The 17,009-nt window shown below is 34.5% G+C and overlaps 1 protein-coding gene across 3 annotated transcripts in view; it reads right to left on the reverse strand.

The window, feature by feature from the left end:
- Positions 1–17,009, reverse strand: part of nek7 (NIMA-related kinase 7) — a 67,357-nt gene that overhangs the window by 26,618 nt on the left and 23,730 nt on the right. For all 3 annotated transcript variants that reach the window (XM_088598429.1, XM_088598426.1, XM_088598427.1), the window contains 5 exons: positions 16,186–16,326; positions 11,489–11,551; positions 8,996–9,106; positions 5,863–5,971; positions 3,534–3,641 (listed from right to left, as the gene is read on the reverse strand). In XM_088598429.1, the coding sequence (XP_088454555.1) occupies positions 3,534–3,641; positions 5,863–5,971; positions 8,996–9,106; positions 11,489–11,551; positions 16,186–16,308 (514 nt within the window). In that variant the 5' untranslated portion in view covers positions 16,309–16,326. The remainder of the gene's footprint in view (positions 1–3,533; positions 3,642–5,862; positions 5,972–8,995; positions 9,107–11,488; positions 11,552–16,185; positions 16,327–17,009) is intronic.

The raw sequence follows: 17,009 nt of genomic DNA on the forward strand, positions 1-17,009 counted from the left end.
AAATTCCTATCAGCAGCTAAAAGAAGCCTTCAGATACATTAGGGGGGTGGGCAAGACTGTGAAAGATTGAAGATAGGAAAAATACAGATAAATGCTTGCAGTTTACAAAGTTTAGCCCTTGTACAACACCTTAAATTCAATACTGAATAAAATCTCATGTGGCCATCAAATGAAAGAAATTCAAAGACAAACAGCACTAGGATATAAAGCACAGCACAGAAAAATAAAGACCACTGTTCAGAGAAACAGAATCATTCAACATTAACCCTTCAAACCTCTTATGATAAAGAATACACAGAGAATCAATTTACAGCTCCTGAACTGAGTTTGAAGGAATTATCAAGTATCACCAAATTGCTTCTTTAATGACTGCAATGAAGCACCAAAAAATGTGTACAATATTTTTAATTCTTCTCTAACACTTGTTTCCAATGAAAACAATATTTTTTTAATGCTAAAATATGATCTATAATCTAACAGAAAAAATTGCTCATCGACACCATATTAAGTTGAAGAGCATTATTCAAATTGGTCATTATGCAAAGTTTTTGCAAATTTAAGTGTCTCCTGGTACTGCTTGAACAAAGTCCCTTAACATTCATTATTACATGATTAAAAAGAATACTCTTTCTTTATGCAAATAATTGTATAAAAAGCTGAAGCTAGTCACATTCTATATGCATACCTAATTAAAACATTATTTATTCATGCCAATAATTGAAATACATGTTGGGATTGATTCTTCTTATTACTAATAACGACAATGATGTATTTTCTGGAAATGAGAACAACGTGTCACACCGATGACTCTGTGGAGAGTTTTAATTTAATGAAAAAAGTGATACAATGAATTCAGCTTGGTAGACGATATGGGACTTGTTTCTAAACCAAAATTACTGCAATCAATAAAAAGCATCTTTTAAGCGCTTATTATGACCAAGAAAGGAGCTACCATCAATTAAAGTAATAAAAGATAATCAAACACAATTACATTCTAACTCTGGAATATGTATGGGGTGATAATACTTTAAGGTAATTAGTAGGTTTTTTCCTAATTTCTGTTGTTAAATGTAAATGTATAGATCCTGGATTACCAATGATTTTTAACTGTTTTTAATCATTTCTTTTTCATGAATATATTTTTTTCTAACGGCTCTCTTTTGTTCCTTTTTTCTCCTCCCTTAATTTAAAGGGGAAGAAGCCCCTGGCTCAAAATGCTAAGATAAGTAAGATTTTTTAGTTTGTATCTGCAGGCGGCTGAGATACTGAAAGAGAGAGTTAAAAGGGTAAGACTCAGCTTCTAAAGCAGAGAATTGACAGGCACATAGCACAGCTTCCTGGACCCCCATACACTACACACCCTAGTGTTCTACAGTGGAGGTTTGTCTCATTACAGCTAAAACTGTCAGCCCCCCTGCAGAGAGAGGCTTTAGTCTACTCGCCCAAAGGGAAAGGCAGATACAGGGTCTCTATGCCCCTGGGTGAATTTAACCTGCCATGTAGAAACTCATGAATTTCATACCCCTGCACAGCACAGCTTAGCACAGACTGCATCTTACAATAAGAGCCATCGGTTCTTAAACAAAAACACACACAAAAATTAGATGTTCCATTTCAGCCAAATGTGTTTGTGTACGTTAAAACATCTACCTTTGATCAAATTACTGTTCAAGAAGGGCAAAAGCAACAAAGGGAAGATGCACGTAAATGACTAAAAGTCATTTTTAAGGCCATTCAGCCTGTGTTTTGTATTAATAAAAAAGTGTATATGAGTGGAGGTGCGATGAGAACATTAAAGAGCTACTAAAAGGGTTTCTATACATAAAGAATAGAAAATATTTTGTTAGGTACGGATCTGCACAGCTAATAACATCATATATTTTTGGGATGAGATGCAAGTCAAAGCCAAAGCTCATATAGGCAAATTAAGAAACCAATAAAAAAAAATCTTCAATACATTAAAATATTAATTATATTATATATTAACAATAGCAGTAACATTTTATTTATAAGCCAAAACTCAAACCACTACAATTCAAACGCAGAGTTTGTTTGGACTTTACGGTAGCCTAAATGATTTTTAAAATGCACACAATCTTTTGAACCTGGCACTAAAATACATTTTTGTAATAAATGAAAAAAGAGGTTGTCCTTTAAGAAAATGAAAAGTTCATCCACCTCAGATCAGTTACTGTGGGGCAAATCATTTTAAAAGGCAAATTAATCGAGCAAGTTTATTAAAATGACTTCATGAGCTACTACCGAGCTTTGAATCATCATGCATCACACAAATGCATTTTTGGAACAGAGCACAAAAATTTACAGAGGTTACCAGAAGAGGGAGCTATGTTCTCTAGTTTTATTGCACCAGCAAATTAGTTTCTTTTTTATCAGATAATGTTCTGCAAGATTAACAGGAGTTAATCTTTTTAACACGATAAAAAAACACTGTCCCAGAGACCTGACCACAATTAAAAACAAACAGCCTTTTCTATTATCTAATGGCAAAGGGGGACCACCTGGAAAAAGATCATACAAAGTGACACAAATAAGACTATGTTTTGTTATCTGCAAATGTTTAATTCTCCCCATACAGAAAACAGGGAAATTATATGTGAAAAACAGAGACATCTACATAATTTGATATATAAAATGTTCTCCACACATGCGAGCTTAAAAACAAAGGTCAGACTGGTTTCTTGATATTGTACCGTAAATAAAGAAAAAAAATGTATACAAGTTCTATTAAAATGGACCCAAATTTGATGTCAAGGTTGGCAAAAGTTTGCTTTTAAAAGAAAAGATTGTGTGGAGTACTTTCTAGATCTTGAACTTTTGTGAATTCTACACATGTAATACAAAAACAACACATTTCAAATGATAGAAACTTCGTGATGAGATGGCCATAAGATAAATGGAACCCACATAGTGAATTTTTTCTAATACACACAGTCATAAAGCAACTAAAATAGGTTGTTAACAAACTGTAAAAATCTTAAATTCTTTTTAAACAACGGGTTATCTGAAATATAAACAATAATAGAATTTGACACAATGTCCCATTTATTGTTTCATCAAACTTATTGAATAATTATATCAATGCCATCCCATATTTTTTACCCATCAGATATTTTAAATGTATGAAACTAAATCAACATATGTCATAACAGTTTCTTATTCCTTGAAGGATCAACAGGTCAGCCCAGCAAGAGATCTGCTTGTAGCCATTCATCATCCTCTGCATGGTGCTTTATTGCACTCTTGTGCAATCAAAATTGTACAGCAGTAGCAAGGCCAGGCTTGTTACATCCAGACATCATCTGTGAATAGGTCAGAGGTCAAGGCAACAGGAAAGCCTTAACTGCTCAATGAAATGGATATACCCAGCACTGGTTTGTAAGGTTTGCCTAGGGCTGCAGGAGGTTTTTATAACAGACACATGTTTTTAGTCTGAGTGATATAATGAAACACATCCAGCTTTTGTAATTAAATCGTCCGTCTACTCTGTGCAACATTTTAAAATGCTTCCTTACCTAAAGAATGTGCTGCTGTAGTCTTGGAGCTGAAGAACCTACCAAGTCCCAGGTCTCCTAATTTTACTACCCCAGTGGCAGTAATGAACACATTAGCTGGTTTTATATCTATAAAGAATAAAGAAAGAAAAGCATGATTGAGTATGCAAACTGAACACCATATTTCCCTGTTACAGTACACAACTAGCCAGAAACAAAGAAGACCAAGCCAACAGCAAAGGCTAAATTATGCACTTTAAATAATACACTGCTAAGTACTGCTGCTTAATATTGACAGAGCAAAAAATGGACTTTCGAGACCATTTGTTTCACGATAAGATGTGTGAACATCTGTTGGATGTAAGAACCAAACTTATGAGGGGAAGTGATAGACACCCGCTTCTAGCAATAAACTGGAGGTTCTGTGATTGGAAGCATGTGTTTCTGCATTAAGCGCACCACATTGTTTTGTGTGTAAATAAGCTGTTAAATCATTGCATTTGCCACGTGAAAGCAACAAATTATAAAGATTCCGCATATAATTTTAAAAGAAGCCATCAGCCCTCTGTGACATGACAGATAATGAAAGCATTACCTGTATGCATAAACTAGTATAGTTTTACTTTTGTTAAAACTAAAATTAAACAAACGTGAGCTTCATTTTTTAACAGCATGGTGGAAGATTAATTCCAAAAACTAGAGAAAAATCTTACTTTACTACAACTTTGTCATCACATGCTGTTCTTCCAAAAAGCACTTCAAATTCAAGGTGGCAGTTTTGCTACTTCTACACCATTTCAAATACTGAATTTCACTCTTCTAGCCTGTGACATATTTGAATGACCAGTAATAGTGACCAGTGAAGTCATTCACCATCAGAGGCTCATGAATTGAACACTGGGGGAATAAATAACATTGCCACATTGAATGAGACACCCATCCTTTGTTATTTCTGTTTAACTTCTCAGGAGGTAAATATACCCAGAAGCACAGTTTCTTTAATACAATTTGATTAGTACTTGGATGAGTCAAGGTGAAGTTATATGGAAAAAAAAAAAATCCCATACAGTTAGTGGACATTTTCATGTAACCTTGGCTGGGAATGCAACATGACGTTAAGAAACGTAGCTTCTGGGCTGATATTTCATGCCTTGTTAAAGTGTTTTATTTTTCTACAGCTGTTGAACACAAGACGACAAAGTGATTCTGATAAAAATGATCTATGCCGACTTTCACAATTAATAATACGTAGGGTCCCACATTCCTGATTGTAAATTAAAATGATCTCTTTGCAAGAGTCAGAAGCCACAGCTGGCACAGCTGGATTCTCATGGAAAGGACAAGCCCTCCGAAAGGCACAGACTGGTTTTCTGGAAGCTCACAAATGTCACACAAGACGTCTGTGACAAGATCACCAAGCGCCCCAGTCTATACCTGGTGGAATGGTAAAGCTCATGACAGATGATGAAATAAGCAGAAGGGAGCTTACAGTTTCAGTGGATTTAGAAGCTCCAGCTATTAAAATAATGTTTGAAAGCTCCTAACACTGTATATAAATGAATGTACACAAGAGATGAAAATTTCATTTTTTTAAATGCTATGAATATTAATGAAAAATCCAATCTAATTTGTTACCTGGATTCTGAAGTACTTTCAGAGTCATCATTTAATTAGGATAAATATATAACACTTAAATATAAGACGAAGAGTTTTACAAGCGCATATCATTTTGTTCAGAATTATCTGTTGCACATTCATTTGACTATACTGTTCTTAGTTTCAGTTTTTTGAGAAGTGAAGTGAACTAAAAATGTTATGTAAAAAATGCAAAAAACAAGCAATTACTTAATTTCATATTCACTATAGCCTACCACTTGTTTGCAGCTTCTTAATTGCAAGTCTGCAACAAGTCTTTTTTTCTCAGCTGCTCAAGAGAATATTAATTTTTAATTTGAGCTCAACTCAGTGGACTCAGCTGTAAATGGACTTGCCCAAGAACTAAGGATTTAAAGGTTGCCACCTCAGCAAAAAAACGTAAACATTTCAATCAATTCTTGGTGCAAGCAGTTTAGGGGAAATTATTGAACTAAAACAAAATGATCTGTTTACTGGCCCCACTGTGTTTTTTAAAACTGATACAATTATGCCCCCTATGACAACTGCAAAACCACCACAGGCAAATATACTATTGGCAAACTATTACTTAGAGAACAGTACCAGAAAACTTCACAATGCTATTAGTATTATTTATATACGAGAGGTCTAGGAAAGAGATGTGTACTTCACGACATGTAAACATTGTATCCTAAGGTCTTAATGTTTTTTCAGCGTATTTCTTTGAGTGAAATACCTCTGTGCATGACACGCCGAGAATGCATGTGTTCCAAGGCACTGCAAAGTTGAACAAAATACTTCCAGACTGTCCTCTCTGGAATTAACCTCTTCTGTTTCTTGAAATGCTGTAAGAAGGAAAACAGTGAAAGCTTAAGGTGTCAACAGAACAAAGTAAAAAAAAAAACAGCATTATGACAACATTTTTATTAATTAGCTACACTGCACCTGTGCTAATAGCATAATAAAAATGTATTACATTTTTTGACAGGAAGCAGAAGGCTTTAAGATGTAAGACAGCATGTCAAGTGCTCAAAACAAAAACAAGAGGACCAAAAATATAACTTTGAATGGAATTTTCTTATAAAAAATACTTAGTAGCTTATTTACTCCCACTTCATATTCCAATAACTTGTCAAGACTTTCATCTGCAGTACACTCGTCAGTAAAGTTAAATGATAAGTGGTGTATTACTTAGCCAAAATCTGCTATTGCTTGTGTACTAAGCAAACATCTTTTAATTGTCTCCCCAACACCAAAATGTCTCTTTTCTTTAATTTAAGGCAGAACTTTCACTCCATGACCTTTATTAAAAACCTTCTCATTTTGAACATGCTGCAATGGAAAGCACATGAATTCTCTGAAAATCCATTTTTGTGGTTATCTTCAAATGCTCACATCTGGTGTGTAACTCCTTGGTGCATAAAATAACCCACACTCTCAAACTTTTCCACTGTGTCTAGTTGTAGCAAAATATTCTTTTCGGGTCTGGCATATTTTCTTGCCTCTTCAAAGAAAAAAAAAGGAGGCCACTTAAGCTTCACTAAAACAGAACTTACTCAGCAGGATGCTATAATATAATCTAATGTGAAAAGAATGCAAAATAATGGAGTTTATAGAAAAATGATCTCACTGTATTATGTCAATTATCCATACCACAGATGGATCTATCTCTGTGTCTCATTACAACCTTCCACAGGACCCCCAGCCCCAGAAAAGTGTCCAAATTATGAGTAAACTACAGTCATTTTGGCATAAGATGGCGGATTAATTAATTGTGTAGAAAGATATTTCCTCATTGTAAAAATTATTATTACATTTTTAGAGGACGCTTTTGTTGTTTTCATCTTCCAGACAGACAGCATGTCTGTTTTTAAATGACTTAGGTCAAAACTGAACCCTGAATGGTGCATGCGCCAATATTGCTCTAGACGCCCTTGTCCAAGCAGGTTTTGATGGTCAAGGGTAACATTACAATATACTGTACACCCCATAACAACTTTATTGCTCTACTACTGCTACTACTGGAGGAAAACAGGAAAAATTAAATGAATGGCATGTTTTAAAGGAACATTTTAAAAATAAGCAGCATAAACACTGAATTGATTTTTTTAAATGTTTTTTGTTAGTAAACTGAAACAGTCTTATGACAGTATCTTAAACAATTCCTACAAACCAGAAAATGCCCGATATTAATTTGACACATTGTAGAAACTGAGAGAACTGAGACAGCAATATATTTGATAAGGATATACAACATCAGGTAATGGGTCTTAATTATAATTAATTATAAGCTATCATTTCAAATCATACAATACATAATATCTTGATCAGATACAATATTTTCTTAGATTTCTTATGTTGCACTACCTGCCTATTTATAAAATTATTATATATCATACATAGAAGATTTAGGTACTTAAAATTAATTTACATTTTCTATTGACAGTTATTATTTTATACAAAATGATATATAGGCACTGGTAGATAATGAAATCAACCTCTAATTATTTCACTGTGCTTGATTACTCCATTGTCTCTTTTCACTTTTCTTATTTTAACCTGTTTTCATGCAAATAATTCAACCGATCCTGAATGTAATATTCAGCACAAGAACCTTGGCCCGCATCCAAACAAAGCCTGTGGATCTATTCTTCCCAACACTCTATTTGCATATCAGAGGGTTGTTTGATGTCAATGGGGTGCATATCGGCCCTCTATGCATTTAAAAACAAACACAGCACATGCAATATTCTGTAAGTGCATGCAAATGAAGGACCATTTGATTTAATTTGAATTCTGGAATGGTCATAAATCAAAAAGAATAAAATTTTAAATTCATGCATTAACACTGCCGCTTCACATATGGTACGGTATATGCCTCATATAAATTTTATAGTGCAAAGCTAAAGCCTAATTTGTACCTTTACGATTCTGAGATTTAAGAAGGAAAAAAAAGTGAGGTTCACCTAAGCTCTTTAGTGTAACTTGTCCACCCAGGAGGGCAGATTAATATTTGTCAGAGGTCAGGAATTCTCTTTTGTCTGCTGTGCTTTGATGCACTTCACACCTATTGGTCTTAAAAACATGATTTCTCAAAAGTCTATGTTGGTAGAATCCCTTTCAGATTATTCTTTTCTTAATCAATACTCGGGTATAAATGACTAAGTAATCACTTCTGAAGAATTGTACTGACAATATTTTACTTTATATGTACAAAGTTTTTGCAGCACATTACTTTTTCAATGTGAAGTCTTATCTTTAAGGATTAAAGATTCTTATCTTAAGAATAAGAGTACAACTAACTGAAACTGTGCATTTCCTATCCAAAGAATTTTAACATTAACGTTTTTGAGTCGTTTTTTTTTCCAGAAAGGCCATTGATGAGAACATTTGGCCCATTGAGCTCAATTTGTTTGACATCACTGTACTCCCACAGGTGGCACAGTGAATAATCCCATCCCCCAGTCAGGAATGGACAAGGAGTAATGTTCACAGTACTGTATTACTGTAGTTATCACAAATCATGTCTATTGCACTCAAGTTTCTCTGGTGAAGAGATTGTATATTAAACTTGTTTGGTTTAAAGTAACATGAATTACACAAATTCTTTTTTTAAAAAAACATGAAATCACTCATTCACAAGTTACATTTTCAAAAGTAGCAAAACCTGAATGAAGGCAATTAAAATAACGTCCTCCACTCTTCGTCTGCAACTTGCCTTATGGTACACAATAACATCTCTGTTTGGAATTAAAAAATTACCAAGCATACCTGGAAAAGTACTCATTTCACTTCCAATAAACATAAAAAGAAACCTTCCCCCCACTGTGAGAAACTGTACTACAAATATAGAAAACTGGGCTGCCTACCTTTATCATTCGTGAAAGGTCTCCGGCATCTGCGAGTTCCAGGACTATATTTAGCTCATTGTCTTCAATGAATGATGCATAATATTTAATTACATTTGGATGGTTCAATTGCTGCAAATAACAATAGAGGAAGTATCACTGACTGTTTAAATATTTAACATGTCAGACTTGGTTGGTCTGAAGAACCTTCGAAAAGTGAAGAGTGGGAAAAATAACTGCCAAAGCATATATATAAAGTATGACAGTTTATTTTTTTCCCCCAAAAAGAGCTTGAATAGCATATGGTTTTGGCCAAAAAAAACAACCTTCCAGCAAGATAAGTTCCTTAAAGACCAAAATTAGAAATTCTTTCTTAATAATGTAATGTGCAAAAAAGTTGGCATGTCTGTTGGTTAGCTGCAACGCACAGAGACCTTTAATGCAATTTCCACATTGATGAATATGATGGAAATGTCAAATGCTGTTCAAAAATAAAACCTCCAATAAGAGAGCTTTAACACTTTATACAACAGATATGAGTGACATTTCAAGAAAAAACCATTGCCGAAAGTAAATAGGGCAGTTGTACATTATGGCTTAGTTTGTTTGTTTTTTTTCCTGTTGGCTGGTCAGTGATTTGCAACTTCCAGCATAGTACACAGAAAAAACAGACATCGATAGAAAACAAACCAGAGGAAAAAAACTCAGTGTCAGATGTCATAAGCCAGGAAGCAAAAACCAAGACTTCACATCAGGCATGACATGTAGGAAGCATTATTAAAAAAATGTTCATGCTCAAAACTGATATGAAAAGGAATGGAATGCATATATTATACTCCAATGAATTTATTAAATATACTTTGGGATTATGATTGCAACGTGTCAAAAGTATTTCATCACCATTTCTTTTTATCCTTCACTGAGGCACTAATAAATGAAGGCAGAAGCTTCCCAAAATAAACAATTTACTTTAATTAAAGGCCCTCTATATGCTGACCCCATTTTGGGATCCAGTGGTAATGGAAGTTGTGAGCCACATATTTCACTACTATTGAGGGTTACACAGCAAGAAAGCCACTGTGACAAATGTCTGTGAAAACAAACCCTTATATAACACTATCTCTTAATACTGAAAACAGAACTAACAGCGGTAGATTCAAGTAAAAGTATGGACACTGCTTTTACCTATAATGGGACTTTCTTTCAGTGAAATATATTTAATGACACCAATTTCTAAGGTGAGCCTCAAGGTGAGATAAGATATTTTCCTTCAATGAAAAAGCATTGCGAGAACTGAAAACAGAATGTTTTCAGCTTCAAACATCTTAATTTGAGTAACATTTTCCAGCGCATTAAATATTGAAATATCATAAAAATGCTTAGCATTTGCTCCCAGAACATTTGAAGTTCTTGTGGGTAGGGCATGCCACACAGCAAACCAATGTGAACAAACAGAAAGCACAACACTATACACTGCTAGCCAGATGAAAATACGAAATGGCTCGTGGACCACAACTTGAAGTTATCTTGCTAGTTGGTCTTATTACTTTGATTTGGGTTTTTGTCTTGCCTGATGATGTAGCACACACTTCCTATCGTTTCACACAACAACTTGTCAATTGTGTGAAGAAGACTGGTGCGGTGACCAATTACCAGTCAGCTAGAAGCCTTTGCTAGCAAAAAACAAAGTTGCCGAAATAACACGGGACACGATTTGTGCATTACCCTATTAATCCCTGAGAAGCTTTGTGGTGAAGAACAACGCCAAACGGTCAAGTGTTGCTAAGGTATGTGACGAGGCATTCACATAGATTTATCAAGTGCGTCTGACTCCTCACCTTGACACTGGCCCACGCAACCAAAAAACCTGTACACCACGTAGCATGAAAAGCAACTCTGACCAATTAATTAGCACCCTCAGACAAGAACTCTCTGTGACAGTTCAATGTAAATTTTATCTGCTGCACGCAAAAGCGATCAAGTGTTGAGGAACAAATGGACAGTGATCTGGGTCAGAGTAATTAACATGCCAATAAAATGTGTATTTTTGTATTTAAGAACACCTAACCAGGACGGTTCAAAAGAAGCCTCTGATCACGGAAACCTTTGCTTTATTGGGCTTGTCATTAATTTATTAGTTAGTATACGTGCCTGTGTGAGGCTGCTTACAGGGGTTTGATAAATGAAAATGCTGGATTTAAAAAAAAAAGAAAAGAAAAAAGAACATGAAGAGATACATAAGGGAGTCTGCTAAATTTCCATTACAATGCTCAGTGCTCCCCTTCTAAATATTACTGAGACAGATAAAAACTATAGTTTTTGGCATTAAAAAAAGAGTCAATCTCAGCCTCAAGGAATGACACATAGAAGCCAGTGATCTGCACTCGCCTCACAAGAAACTGTATGTCTGGTACAGATCAATTGTTTTTCTCTAGTATTAGGTCTCTGCTGAGGCACCTTTAGAAAACATAATACAACACACGATGCCGCTTTTTCGCTCCTCTAGTTTTTTACCTTAAGGAGATCTATTTCTTTGATGCAATCTTGCCGAGCTTTGGCATCCATCAAGTCGAATATCTATCAAAAGATCAAAAGGAAAGTGGTGTTATGGCATTTCAGGATACTCGGGTGTATAAGAAGCATTGCCATACAAAGACACAGGCACGACAATGCACACCTGGATAAGGTCTGCATTTATACAGGGTAGCACATCTGCTCGTTTTCATCTCCTTTACTTTAGAATATTCCAAATTAATCTTACTCAACCTAGAGCTGAAAAATCCTTTTTTTAAAAATATATTTTTCATTGCGCCGTTTCTCACCCTGCCTTTTAATGAAGACGTCATTCACAGCGTGTATAGCTGTTTTTTGCAAGCACTTTCACATTAAGAAAAGAGCAAAAACTAAATGAAGTGAACATTAATAAGCAGTTCAAGGTAATTCTTTAAAGCTTCACTGTTTACAATACTGTTTTCTTTTATATGTCAGTAACATTCCGATCTATAGTGAACTACAGTTCTGCCAACATTATTTTACACATGAGAAAAACACATACTCATTAATAGCAAGATTAACATAAATATAACTATGTATTCTGAACACTTTAAACAACCACATTACTTAATGTTGCCCGTGGTATTTAATTTTGTTGCTATACACATTAGACATTGTGTTCACATACTGGATATGTGAACACACACATGTGCAGTATGTGTGTGTTCAAACAGAACAGATATACCTATGTGTGCAGTTTGTTCTCCTATAGTCTAATAGTATCTACTGTATTTTTAGACTGTGTAGGTATACATTCATATCACAGAATTGGTATAATTAGGAACTAGAATGTAAAAGAAATTGCCTCTTTATAGAAAAATAATCATAATTCAGTGTTTTTACTAATCCTATCAGGCCTGACTTAAGAAAAAAAACAAAATGGATGTTAATTACATTGTTTTTTATTTTTATTTTAACAGGTTCAGTTTCCCAAGGGGTTCAGAAAAAAAGACCTCAGAGGAAAAATCATTATTTCTCTAATTTAACTGCTTTTTCCTTTTTAATGGCACATTTAATATTACTTCATCTTGTCCTTAACCTAAAAAACATCATAAATGTTTGCAATGTTAGCAGTCATCTTGGAAGGGAAGGACAACTGACAGTTTCCACACCTGCAAGGTTAGTGTTAGTATTAAAAAAATAAAAAATTAAAACAGTTAAAGATAAATACCATACAGGAAATCATAATTCATATGCTTTTATTTATTTTCATTACAACAGTGTTAATAAAGAACGTTGCTGTCAACTGAATGAGGTAGAATTTCACAACAACATAGTTTGAGAACATTAAACAGAACTTTAGTCATAGACAGATGACACATTTTGAAAACTGAGCTTTATTTGTTTCAAGAATGGACATGTCTGAATAGACACCACTAATACTAATAACCTGAATATAGTGTTTTAACTGCATGTGTTGGTGGAAATGAGCAAACGCTCTGTGACAAAGTGTATCTGGTAGTACTGGTAGTGGAACCAGTTGTATATGAAGGCCAAGCCAAGATTCCACACCTGCTTGCATGAGGAAGTACTTGATCAAGGAATTCTTGGCGTTTTATGTTTTTGGTGTTTATTTTTTTTTTGTCATGTGGCATTTCTTTAAACTTGCCTTTGGCTATTTCTGTTTCTCCGTTAAAAGTACTAAAACATATGCGTAATTACAAAACAAGGTACGCCTCTTTTCACTTACCACCTTGGCCCTTGAATGTTTTGCCTCTTTGATCCCTCAAGCACAGTTTACAGATGACACTGATCAATAATAGCGCTCATTTTAACTAGCATTTCCATGCTACAGTTCACAAAAATGACTGTAAATATGGTCACACATTTATTTTACTCAGTTGTTGAATAAAGACCAATCTATCCCACAGATCAGACAGACATGTATTATATAATAATCACAGCCCTTTTATTTTAAATTATGATTAATAAGGATACAATTCAATATTTAACATCTCTGGATTATTCTCATTTTAAAATGTACATGTGTAATTTCGCTTGGAGATCATATGAGTTGGTCATTTGTATTACAGATCACAAAAGTATGGTTACTTTCAGTAATCATTATACTGGCATATACTAATACTAGTCTTATATGTCATAATGAGAAGTATACTTACCCCAGGTACTCTACTTCTACTCTTTCCTTCTTAAAACACTAATACCTGGAGGCAAGCATGGTATCTTTTATAAACCTGGCACACAAGGTCACGTGAAAGATAATTCACAGTAAGAAGAAAATAAGCATTTTGGTCACTAGACTATAAGTAGTAAGTAAGAATATTACTGGGATTGTGGCGTTACCCGCTTACAGCTGCAGTTAAGGGAAAAGCACAATTAACTGGCAAATAAATCACACAATAATAGATTTTGTGTTGCCAATTTCTAGATATTAATATGCCTTAGGTCTACTAAAAATGTCATTTTTTTCTCACATGCAGATTTGCATGAAAAACTATGGACATCTGACTTTGCACATAAAGACACAGATGAACTGCACTTGTGTTGACTGAGGTGTGTGTATTAGATGTGGCTTATTTAAACAATTCCATGTTTGCAGTGTCAATGCCTTTTGTATGTCAGGGTGTAGTTTTTTTTTTTTAAGATGGCATAATGAAATCCATACTATAACTTGCAGTCAAAGACGGAATGCCTTCAAATTGTTGGAAACCTTCTAGCATAGTTAAATGCTTGTTATCTGCATGTCATTAGTGGAGTATACCTGGAAACAGTTTCTTCATGTCAGGGCCATCATTAACAGTAATGAACCCCCAGCGATGACAGCATCAGGCCCTTAGAGCACTGAATAAGGGATTATGTTGCAAACAGTACACACCGCATGGCTGAAGGAAGCAGCAGTAACTATGCATTTTAATCTTTTGGTTGCCAATTATTTTTTTTTATACATCGGTGGTTTACAAATCCATGGGAAACTAGATTATTATTTATTCCTACCACGAATCCCAATATCTTTCAAAAAGAAAGGAATGCATTACAAGGGAAAAGAATGCTGGTATCTAAGATGCGAGAAATTCAGTGCTTCAAATTCAGTACGGGGACTGCAGCGTTTTCAATGTTTTATTCTGCGCTGCAAGCAAGCTGCCTATTACAGCTTCCTCACTGCAAAATAAAAATAGTAATTGGCCTTCTATTACGTTTTGCATTTTCTTCTGGAGGGAGACTCAATTATCAAGTCACAGTTAACATCATAAAGGATTTATAAAATCTGGAAAACGACCTATTATTAATTACAAGCCTTTAGTGATCCAAAATTTAAATGGAACTAAGTGAACCTGTTTAACATCTCTATAAACAATTTTAACTAGATTTTTGTGTATATAGTTTAATTAGAAAAAGAAGAAAATATTTAACCAGTGGAAATCAGCCAAATGTAAGTTTACTATCTAAGGCCTTACATTCACGAAATCATTAAATAGTATCAGCTGACCTTAACTAGGTTCCTGTTACGAATTCTGTTTTTTTTTACCTTGTGATAAAATAATTCTGAATTAAACTGGATGTAGGTATTGACAGATGATTTACGTTTCACAGGAATATTTTTGTCTTTTCCTTTCATAACGGAAGAAAACAGCATCCTTGTAAGGTTATCGTGCAATGCACACGTAGAATACATACACTCACTAACATTGAATCATACTGAAACTACAGAGAACAAGCACTCTTACACTTTCCATATAGTGTGACTTGAGTTAAGGTAATCGTGAGCAAAGACTAGCTCAGCAGTTACAGCAATTTTTTACACATCATCATATGCATTTATAATGTATGGAAAGGCTGTCTTTTATCTAACTTATTTGTTCCATTAATCCTTTCCAGCACACATGTGGTACATTACTTTAACACATTTCTCATTAAATCTAAAGACATTTATTGCATGGTCATTTGAAAGCAATTTCTTTTCCTTGCGTATTCTCAGCTTTTTCACATGTACGAATGCCAGCCACAAAAGCTTAACGACATGAAATTATATTTTTAGAATCTTTTCCAGTTATACTGCACGCGTTTATGTACATATACTGCAGATTGTCATGACTCCTACATTCCCTTAGGTTAGAATCTGTACTCGCCATTTAAAAAAATACTGTATTTATACTGTAAGGATTACACTCAGTAGTTTTAATTTCTTGCTTGTTGGCTTCTAGCTTGATTTGTAGAAAAAGCTGTAGGTTATATGATAGTCTTCCGTCTTGCCAGGACAACACTGCAAATGCAACCAAACTGAATTCAATTTTTATGGTTGCTGTTCAGCATCAAAAGAGGCACTGCAATGCACCATACTATATACAGTATGAATGAAACAAGATTGCAGAATGTAAAGAGGGGGGGAATATTTAAAACAAAACATTGTGGATAATATGAAGCAAAATGAAAAGTAATTAAACCAATTTAAGTTGTCTTCATCAATTTTATTTTTTCTAAACACTGTGTTACCCTCAATTTTAAAGACCAATGTCGGAACAGCAGGAGAATGAAAAGGAAAAAACATTCATAATTGATGACTAATTTGCACTCTGAGCACTTGGGACTTGTTAGAAGTGTATCGCTTACATTTTGCCTAGTATTACGCAGAACCACTGTATTTAATACAACTGGAATTACAGAAAAACAACACAGTAGTCATTTTTAGTTTCTCTTACCTGCACTTTTTTCAGAGCTACTGATGTATTGTCTAGCAAATATCTTGCTCGATAAACCTCGCTAAACTGTCCTCGTCCGATCTTCTTCTCAATCTGAAAATTTGCTAGTGAATTGTGCCCCATATCTGGCTGCAAAGGCTTCTGTGTGGGGAAAAAAAAAACAGAAACAAAGCAAGAGTTCTGTAAGAAACAAATCACACGGCGTCCATCAGACATTTTGTGTATCCACCACATATTGATCGGGAGTACTTCTAAAATCATTAGCACCGCGTTCAACATTTTCACCACCACATTTACATCATGTTTTAGAAAATAAACCTTTCGCCTCATTTTCAGTCAAGACTAGAACCAAATTCTTGAATATGAATTAAGAGAATCTGAATAAAGTATACTATTAAGTGAAAAGGCAAGCAAAATATAAAGGGGAGAGCATTAAAAATGATGAGCAGTGCATAAATACAATAATGTTAGTATCATTTTCATTTCTATTGTCTGCTGCAGCATATCAAAACAGCATGACATCTCTATCTTTGAAGTGACTTATGTTAGACCAGTTAGTAACAAACCCCCCAGAGTGCTTTCAAAAGGAATCGTGTGGCACTCTGGCACTCGAGATCTAAAATTAAAAGCTAAGCAATATTCAGAATTAGCCCTTTGGATATAATCTGAAAAACAACAAAACTTTGACCTTTAGAGGATTTTTTTGTAAACTTTAATTGTATAAAACCGTGAAAACAAAAGGTGACAGATATCAGAAAGCCACATGTCATAAGTGACAGTGCCAAGATTGCCATAGGATAACCTTGAAGGCAGGAAAAAAAAAC

Source organism: Lepisosteus platostomus, chromosome 11 (assembly GCF_059453375.1).
Source record: "Lepisosteus platostomus isolate fLepPlt1 chromosome 11, fLepPlt1.hap1, whole genome shotgun sequence".
Taxonomy (NCBI): domain Eukaryota; kingdom Metazoa; phylum Chordata; class Actinopteri; order Semionotiformes; family Lepisosteidae; genus Lepisosteus; species Lepisosteus platostomus.